Source organism: Prionailurus bengalensis, chromosome A1, assembly GCF_016509475.1.
Source record: "Prionailurus bengalensis isolate Pbe53 chromosome A1, Fcat_Pben_1.1_paternal_pri, whole genome shotgun sequence".
NCBI classification, from domain to species: domain Eukaryota; kingdom Metazoa; phylum Chordata; class Mammalia; order Carnivora; family Felidae; genus Prionailurus; species Prionailurus bengalensis.
The window spans coordinates 19312568-19322500 of record NC_057343.1 but is presented as its reverse complement, the minus strand read 5'-3'; the positions used below and the strand labels follow the sequence as shown (position 1 = coordinate 19322500).

At 42.4% G+C, this 9933-nt stretch overlaps 1 protein-coding gene across 2 annotated transcripts in view; it reads left to right on the top strand.

Annotated features, from left to right (window-relative positions):
* The window catches only part of THSD1 (thrombospondin type 1 domain containing 1), a 28317-nt gene that overhangs the window by 516 nt on the left and 17868 nt on the right, over positions 1–9933 (top strand). For both annotated transcript variants that reach the window (XM_043577980.1, XM_043577971.1), the window contains exons 2-3: positions 2497–2651; positions 6931–7896. In XM_043577980.1, the coding sequence (XP_043433915.1) occupies positions 2594–2651; positions 6931–7896 (1024 nt within the window). In that variant the 5' untranslated portion in view covers positions 2497–2593. The remainder of the gene's footprint in view (positions 1–2496; positions 2652–6930; positions 7897–9933) is intronic.

Here is a 9933-nt window from a genome sequence, read left to right as displayed (position 1 = left end):
GTTTGCCTATTTCCAGAAAGAAATCTTTTCTGGGGTACACACTGTATGAGATTTCAGCATTTCAGAACGGTCCTCATTTTCATGGAGCTCTGTGCTGACAACTTGGGCAGGGCTAGATTTCCAGGCATGAACTTGACTTGCGGGCCTTTGGGAAACTGTAGATGTGGGGAGCGCACAGCCTCCTAGGGAAGCTGCGTCCAGTCCGTGGGACCAGGGCAGAGCCCGCTGCACTGAGTGTATAAATAATGCCTGTTTACACAGGCTGCTTTGGAACTAGGGATTTCCGGTTAATAAATATTATTAGATGGATGCACACGAGCGTGTGCCTGTTTGTCAGAAGGGATAGAGTCACTTTGCTTCTTTTTGTTTTCCCTTTAATTCTTTGATAAATCATTGGTCCTAGTAGAGTTTAGGTTAATTCCCTTTCTTTTTCCGCAGCAATGAAGACACCGTAGGAATCAATCTTAACTGGTTTCAGCAAAAACAGGGGATCTGAGCTTGGCGTGATGCCATTAGCCACTGAAAATATTCACCACTTCTCCCTACCCTCTAGCTGATGCATTTGGAAGTTTTCTGTAAATGTTTATGTCTGAATGCTATATAGAAGTGTTTTTAAATGTGTGTAAAATAGACGTAAGTTTTTATTTTCTCAAAATGATTCTCAAGCCAAACATTGTAAAAGTAGATAGTCTTGGTATTGGGAACAACATGTTGGAAGACAATAAGCAAACAAAGTAAAAAGAGAGAGAGGAAGGAAAGAATCTTATTTTTAAAAAAAAATGTGCTTTTTACCCAGCGTTCCATTCCATTGTGGAGTGCTCTCTTAAGGTCTTCAAATTAGTGAATGGGCTAGTAAAACTTAAGCATTTATTTTCAAAAGCTTAAGAACATTTTAAAAATCCTCATGATTTTTAGGTAGGCTTATTTTTCCATTTCCATTCAGTTCTAAATACAGATTATCACACTATTCTGTGTTTTCCTCATCATTTTTATAAGAAGGAAAATGTGTTACAATCACAACATCAGTTGCGATTAGGAGCTTCTTTAAAAAATGGTTATCATGGAAAATCAAGCAATTTGGGAGGAGCCCATTCAACTTTTGGGAGCCAGGGATCCTTGCCCCTCCTTACTCTGGTTACTTGAGTATCAGTAATTCAAAAGGAAGCGTTTTATTGCCGTAAGTGCCCACACTTGCCTGGGGGATACGGAGATGTTCACCTGCTGTCTTTGACCATGTTTCCCAGTCCAGGTTCAAGGAAAAGATTGGGTCAAATCTATGCCTAATTCCAGCAAAGTGGAATTTTCTTTTTATGTTGGGGAGGGGAGTGACCCTTAATCATCTGCCTAATTACACTTCAAATCTCTGCTTCCCTTTGAGGAAGTACAGTGTTTCCTTTGTTCAACCAACTCCTACTGAAAGAAAGCTAATAGAGACAAATCAGTCCCCCCCCCCCGTTGATTTTTTTTTTTTATTTCAACAGGCCTTTTAATTCCATTAATTTCTGTCTTTTCTGAAGAGATGTACATATATATTTGGAATATAGTATATTATTAAAATAGACTAACTGTGGATAATGGGGAAATGTAAACATTAAGAAAAGACCTGGTTGATTATGCTTACTAGCCCATAGTTTAGTAGATTTCAATTGAAAAAAATTGACAAGGGCCCTGAATCTTAATCTACAGTCTAGTCTATTTATAGACTAGTCTATTTATAGACAAAGTAAGTGCCCCCTCCCACAAATCGTTCTGAAGCACAGGCCAGCAAGGTATTTCCTACCCTCCTAGGTGGTCTGGCAAGACTGCTGCATGAAATCATCTGCCTCCTGATGCATTACTGACAGCAACAAGTATTGGGAAACTGACAGAAGATGATAATTGTTATTTATCTGTTTTCTCTTGAGAGTACCCTAAACAATGTAAGTCAGTGTCACAGGGAGTTCACATTTAAATGCAACACTCTGAGTATCTTTTTAAAAGGCTTGATAGTTTTGATATAGCTCCTAGGCATTAAGAAATGAAGCAATCCAGATAACATGCAGGAAAGACAGTGGTTGTAAGTCCATTTGTAGAAGCGAGCCCGGTCCACGCAGCACAGTGCAAAATGAAAATTTGGCAAATTTTAGCAAATTGATTGGCGTGAAATGCCAAACAGATAAATAGGTGAAAGTGTATTATCCAGACTGGCTCTTAACTTTGATGAAATTTAGCACATAAACTCTCCAATTAAGCACGTGTTACAAAGATGAGAGACTTGGTGTTTTGCAAAAATAAGCTTGGTGTTGCACACACCTGAATGTGTGCTTAACAGGTGAGCTGTAATGGAACCAAAGGGACGTACAAGCACAAATCATTTCCCCGGGGAAAGTTAATGTCCTCCCTATTTTCAGTGGCACCCATGAAGTTTGACTTCTCAGAATGGTTTTGCCATTTCATGATGACTATTTTGTGAATCACATTGAACAGAGGCATCATTTTTTGAGATTCTAATTTCAGGTGTTTTTGAAAAAAAAAAAAACAACACAAAAAAACCACAGTTTGGATGTGAGAAAGGACATGAGGAGACCAAAGACCTGGGATTTTGCTGATCAGAATGAAACAAATGTTGAAAGACTTTTCAAATCTACTCTTGGTGGTACTTTGTGACTATGGTGAGTATTATTAAGTATACATCATGCTGTCAGTGTCAATGAAGAAACATAAATGTGGGGTTTATAAATGCATGGATGTTGATGACCCTGCATGAAGGAGGCAGGGCACGTCTATAGTGCAGTACCTTTTAAACTGGAATCCTTGCAACCCTGGGTTCTCTTAAGGTTCTATATATATTGATGCAAAATTCCCTTTAAATATATTTTTAAGCCTTTAAAAAGAGAATTTAAAAAAAGGCATTTCATTTATTAATTTTTTGAAAAATTTTAATGTTTATTTATTTTTGAGAGAGACAGACAGATAGAGCATGCATGGGGATACAGGCAGAGAAAGAGGGAGACACAGAATCCGAAGCAGGCTCCAGGCTCTGAGCTGTCAGCACAGAGCCTGATGTGGGGCTCGAACCCATGAACCATGAGATCATAACCTGAGCCACCCAAGTGCCCCTCATTTTCATTTAAGCAAACTGGAGACAAGCATGTTATGTTGAATTTTCTTTGACTGGTGTCCTAGTAATTCAGTATTATACATTGAAACTCTCAGACACACATGAATGTGTGGTTGTTTTTTTTTTTTTTTTTTTTTTTTTAATTGGGATTCTCCATTTGATTTCACTTTACAGGAGAGTTTTGCTGTTAAAATATCTTTGGAACCAGTCCAAATTTCTGTCCTTGCCAGTTGTTTGCCTTGGACAAGTTTCTTGTTGACATCACAGCGCTGTTGTGATGATAAAATAGGAAAGGGAAAACACCTTGTCTGAGCCTAGAGTAGGTGATTACTGTTACTTTTCTTTATTCACTTTGTTTCAACTGAAAATTGAGTTCGTTACTCAGAGAGTTTTATGCAACTACTGAACCTTAACAGATTCAACAATATACTACTTTTCTTTTGATGATTTCCAAATATTTCGTAGACATCTAAGCAGTTCATGGTATAAGAGTGGAAATTGTTTTCAAATTGAAGAAACATGATCCAAGGGATCATGGCTTGTGTGATATCAGTGACACATCCACATAACTGGACCAGAGTGTGGACTGTTCATTTTGTCCATTGAATCGCCTTCCTCAGCCTTTTCGTTTGAAGAACTTTATTTAAACAAGAAGATGCTTGGGGTGCCTGGGTGGCTCAGTCGGTTGGGCGGCCGACTTCGGCTCAGGTCATGATCTCACAGTCCATGGGTTCGAGCCCCACGTCGGGCTCTGTGCTGACAGCTCAGAGCCTGGAGCCTGTTTCGGATTCTGTGTCTCCCTCTCTCTGACCCTCCCCCATTCATGCTCTGTCTCTCTCTATCTCAAAAATAAATAAACGTTAAAAAAAATTAAAAAAAAATAAACAAGAAGATGCTTGATTTGTTGAAAATGAGCCTGGGATTCAATTATCTTCATGTTATTCATCCCTACTTAAAATCCCTATCACTCCATGTGTAACAACAGCCTCATACAAAAAATTACAAAAGTGTCCTTGGTTTCGTAATGATAAAGACATCAGAATTTTCCATTTGTACACAGTGTGCAAGGATGTTTGTCGTTGAGAGTAAATATCTTACTGGAATATGAGAATAAAAGTTCAATGAGCATAAAATAACATAGAAGTTGAGTGCACATGCTGCTAATGGAAAAGGAAGTACTTTCCTAGACCTGGGTTTTTTCCCTCTCCATTTGATATTGATCAAAATATACCATTAACGGTTGTTGTTTTTAATGCAACATGCTTATATTGAGACACCAATTACTTTAAATATAATAAAGGAATGGGGAGAGGCAAACTAAAAGAATGGAGAAAGCTACACTGTGGTAGCCAGAATGTGGTACAATTCAATTGTAGTTTTCTAAATGAGGATGTATTCTTGTGTATGAAAATAAGAGTTCTATAGTAAAGCAAGTTCTCTCCTCAGTACTCCTCAGTACACCTGCTCTCTGGGCTGCTGGAACCCATCAACTGTATCTTTTTTCTCCATTACTGACTGGGCCTGTGTGTCTTTTCACTTTATTGGATGCCCATCAAATCAGAGTCTTATTTGCCTGGCTGACAATCTCTATCATGTTTGTTAGTTATCCTAAGTTGTGTGTGGTCTCAATCTTAAAATGCATTAAAAACTGTCCTGCCCCATGAGATTCAAGTCAATCTGATCTTTGTTCTCAGTCTTAACTCCTTCCTCCGTCTTAACTCCTCTTTAGGCACCTGTTTACAAATAGGTGCTGGGTGGCCTCTGAACCAGGCACAGCTGTGTCAGAATCAGCACCCTTCCTCAACTTTGACTTCTCTCCCTCCAAAAGAGAGTATCTCTCAACTTCCATTTTAACTGAAGGAAAAAGAAAAAAAGAAAAAAAGAAAAAAACCTTCATTCTATTATGGTTTTCAAGCAAGTGTTGATCAAGCATTCCAGTCTATCCTAGTTTTATATATTTGATTTCATCTCATCTCGAATAAGAAATGTGTAAAGCACTGAGCTGTTTAAAAAGGAAAAACAGGGGCATGTGGGGGGCTCAGTCGTTAAGCGTCCGACATTGATTCAGGTCCCGATCTCACGGCTCATGTTCGTGAGATGCAGTTTGAGACTCGCATCCAGTTTCTGTGCTGACAGCTCAGAGCCTGGAGCCTGCTTAGATTCTGTGTCTCCCTCTCTCTGTGCCAGTACCCTGCTCATGCTCTCTGTCTCTCTCTTTCACAAAAATAAATAAATAAACGTTCAAAAAAACACAAAAAACAAAAAAACCTCTATGTGCCAGTATATTCACGTACTGATTCTAATGATCATTAACCGAATACACGTAAAGGTATATTTAAAGACCACCAGCCCAGATAACACTTTGATGGCCTTTGGACATATATGATATGTATGCCATGATATGTGTATATTATGTATGTATAAGATAATCACAATAAGAATAATAAATTCATGCTCACACATGTTATTTTTCAAGCCAAAAGAACCCTGGAGTGCCTTAAATCTAGAATTGTTTCTTACCCTAGCCATGGGCCCGCTGATTGTTGCCCTGCCAAATGCTGTCTCCTTTGATATGTATTTGGATAGGATTCAAAATAGAAACAAGGATTCCTGTGTGTCTGTGTTTTTTCCACTTGAGCTGCTCTGATGGGTTTCTTTTTTAAAAAGATATGATTGATCTTAATTGAGTGATAGTTGTGGGCTAGCAGTCATCTATCACATCGAGGCTAGCAATGGTTACTGTGATGTCACTAAAATTGCCGAGAAGCCTGGCTATTTTATAAACATTCACTCTATCCCTTGGATGACCTGTGCAGAAGAAAGTGTCAGCAATTCTTATTCATCTAAAAATTTCTGCTTCATACGAACCAAGGGCACTGGTTCCTTTACTGGTAGAAATGCTTAAGTACTTGGCTTGAATATCAGAAAATAACTTGGAAGCATATTTATGTCTTCCATTTTAAGTCATCTACAGCCGTCTGTATTGCATCATGTAAATCAAGTTTTCTCACTTTACTGTTTATCCATTTCCCCCAAATACCTAGACACCAGACTATGATTTATCAAAACAAAACACAACAAAACTCAACTGAGTGAATTTGAAGATCTAATTGGCTTTATGAAGCAATTCCTGAATCAGGCAGCATCCCATCTAGCAAGTAGCGATGGTCCTAAAAGTTGCACAAAATGGAAGGTTTTTATGGGAAGGAGGGTGGGGCAAGAAGTTATTAGCAAAAGAACAGAAGGGATTATTTTCAGGCCAAGATATCTTTTTTGCGGGGGGGGGGGGTGGAGTTGGGGGTCTTTAGCAGGTATTTTTTATCATGGAGATAACCTCTCTAGTGCAAGAAATTTCAGATTGACTGTGAAAAGATCTTATTCCCAGGTAGGTTGAAACTATGAAGTCTGGGTTTGCCATCCTGGGGGGCAAAAGTCTCCATGTAGGGCTTTTTCCCCCCCTTTTCTTTTTAACAGATTAAACTGAGAAAAGTAAGGTATTGGATTGACATCTTGAGAATGATCAATTGTTACTCTCGCTTTATAGATTTGCATTGCAGATGTGTTGCTTTGCTGAATGCGGTGAATTCAGGGTATTTATCTCTAATTCCTTGTTTTAAGCATAACCATGAAAGAGGATGAACGTGCAGAGCCACTTTAGAATGAAAACAGTTCAGGTGCCCAACTAACAGAATCCGCACTCAGCATCACTCACGCACCCTTTGGCTGAGTTTCACACTTCTCTTATGTTTAAAGTGCTGCTTTCTTTGATGTCTCCAACAGTGCTGCTCAAAGATCCCTTTGTAAAACCAATTCTCACCATTTCATTTCAGTTCTTGCAGAAGCTGAATACCTCCTCTTGGGAAAGCCTGGCCATGTAGCACTAAGCAACAATACAGTATCGGTGGGTTTCCAGTATGTCAGTGGGGCTAATGGGACGCTGAGGAATGTATCTATCCTGTTGTTGGAGGCCAACACCAATCAGACTGTTACCACCAAATACCTCCTGACCAACCAGTCCCGGGGAACACTGGAGTTCGAATGCTTCTACTTCAAGGAGGCGGGGGACTACTGGTTCACCATGACTCCAGAAGCGGCAGACAACAGCACTCCAGTCCACCTGTGGGAGCAAAGTGCCTTTCTCAAGGTGGAATGGCCTGTCTTTCATGTTGACCTGAATAGGACATCCAGGGCAGCAGAAGGCACCTTCCAGGTGGGCCTTTTTACCAGTCAACCACTGTGCTCATTCCCTGCGGACCAACCTGACATCTTGGTGGATGTCATCTTTACCAACAGTCTTCCCGAGGCAAGAACGAGTCCAGGACAGCCGCTGGAGATAAGAACCAGCAAGAGGACACAACTCTCTCAAGGTCAGTGGGTTGAGTTTGGCTGTGCACCCGTGGGGCCGGAAGCCTACGTCACTGTGGTGCTGAAGCTGCTCGGCCAAGACTCGGTCATTACCTCCACGGGACCCATTGACCTGGCCCAGAAATTTGGATACAAACTGGTGACGGTGCCGGAACTCACGTGTGAGTCGGCAGTGGAGGTGATGGTGCTGCCTCCCCCGTGCGTCTTCGTCCAGGGAGTGATCGGGGTCTTCAAGGAGGCCCCCAGACGCCCTGGGGAAGGGACCATTCGGCTGGCTGAAAACAGCCTGACCTTGGGAGAGAGGAGAACAGTATTCAACTGCACTTTGTTTGACATGGGGAGGAATAAATACTGCTTTGACTTTGGCGTTTCAAGCAGAAGCCATTTTTCCACAAAGGAGAGGGAGTGCATGCTAATCCAGAGAAACATAGGTTCGTATTGAGATTTTGTTTTTAAGTTTCTTTATTTATTTTGAGAGAGAGCACGCGCGCGCAAGGTGCGGAGGGGCAGGGGGACAGAGAGAGAGAGAGAGAGAGAGAGAGAGAGAGAGAGAGAGTGAGTGAGTTCCAAGCAGGCTCTGCACTGTCAGCATGGAGCCTGATGTGGGGCTTGAACTCACAAACCACAAGATCATGACCTGAGCTGAAGTCCGTTGCTTAACCGAAAGGGCCGCCTAGGCCCCCGGGTTGGTATTGAGATTTCAAAAAATTTTTAACCAAACTGGTGCATTCGTGCAGTGAAAATTATTATTTTGAATTTAGGTGAGCTGTACCATCGTTGTTATGGTTCCCATCTCATAATGTCGCAAATGGCATTGTCCATCCTTATCTGAAAAACTAGGAGTAATGATAAGCAGACCCAGCTCCCTGCTTACCTCTCTAGGTCTCAGTTTCCCCATTAGTAAAACAGGGATAATAAGGGTTTCTGCCTCAGAGTTGTGAGAATTCAGTGAAACACATGTGCACAGTTCTCCGCATTGTGCCTGGCATATAGGGACCAGGTGCTTCCAATAAACCTTAGCTGCTGTGCATTATAGTTAAAAAAGTTCTATTATTACATCATATGGCACATCCGTGGCAGGTAAGAGCAGAATTCAAAGCTAAATCTCAAATTGTATGTAGTTAACTTCTGGCTTCCTCTAGCGGATCATGTCTCTTTCCTGTTACATCTTTCATTTACAGGAATGAGTTTCTTTAGAAGTGAGATTTCAAAGCAAGATTTCCCAAAAGTTCAGATCCTCAATTCTTTGCATAATGCCCTACCTAATCACAAAGAAGTGGGGTTATTACCATTCCATCCATGCCCCATGCTCCTCTTTGCATTTCTTTTCCTTTTCCTGGGTGCAGGCCTGGTCTTGGCGAGAGAATCATGCGGCAGGGATTGTCCCGTTTGCTTACGTCTTCATCCCCGCTAAGCTCCATGCACCCTGAGGGCCCAAGCGTCTGTCTTTGGAACCCCAAGTGTTTCTTGCTCCAAATTCACCCACTTTCTCTCCTTGGAAGCTCATTTCCTTTGACTCTCTCTGCACCCTGTGTCACTTCTCTGCTTGCACTTACCTCTCTGTCCAGCCTAGATTCTATGGCCCGTTTCGCCTCTCTCCTACCAATACCCTAAACTCCTGTGCCCTGTTATCCTTCTGATGCACGAATCCAGCTGCCTGCCCACTGCATGGAGGCTGGACGAGAAGGTCACACCCGGGAGACAGGGGCACTGTGAGTGGGTTGCACCTCCCACCTCAGCCGGGCCCACCATGCTACCCTGGCCAGCGCTGCTCCCGTTCTCTAGAACACCGCCCCCTCAGACCTCAACCCCTGCCCCATGGCTGACTCTCAGAGCTGAGTTTGTCTCCTGCCACACAGGGCAGCTGGCAGCCATCTGGTACGAGCCACCTCACCCTCCCACTAAAATATCTGTGCGCCTGCAGCCATCGGTCCTCCTTTGTCACCACCATGGAAGAAGTGTCACTCTTCCAGTGCGAGGTCAACCTTGCCCTCTGCTGTGGACCCCAGTGTCTTTGCTCATATCAGGAATCCTCTGTTAATCCTGATCCCCTCTCCCTCTTCTGTCTCTAACTGTCCCTTGATGGGCTTCTCCCCAACAGCTTTGAAATATGCTTAATTCTCTTATCTAAAAATACAGCCAACACCACCCCTCATCCCCTGGTTCTCCCCCACATAATACCGTCTTTCTCTCTCCTTCGTTTTATAGCCCAGGTTCTTGAAAAAGTCACCTATACACTGCGGTGTATTTCCTCACCTCACGTGCACTTTTCAGCCCACGTCTAAGCCACACTCCTCCCCTGAAAATGCTCTCACTAAAGCAGCCAGTGGATGACTTCCAAGGTCCCAAAACCCAGGGGCGCTTTGCAGCCTGTGTCTTCATTGACCTTGATTCCGTGACCTCACACTCGCCTTGCTTACCTCCCACCTGCCTGGCTGTTCCTTCATGGTCTCCTTCCCCTGCCAGTT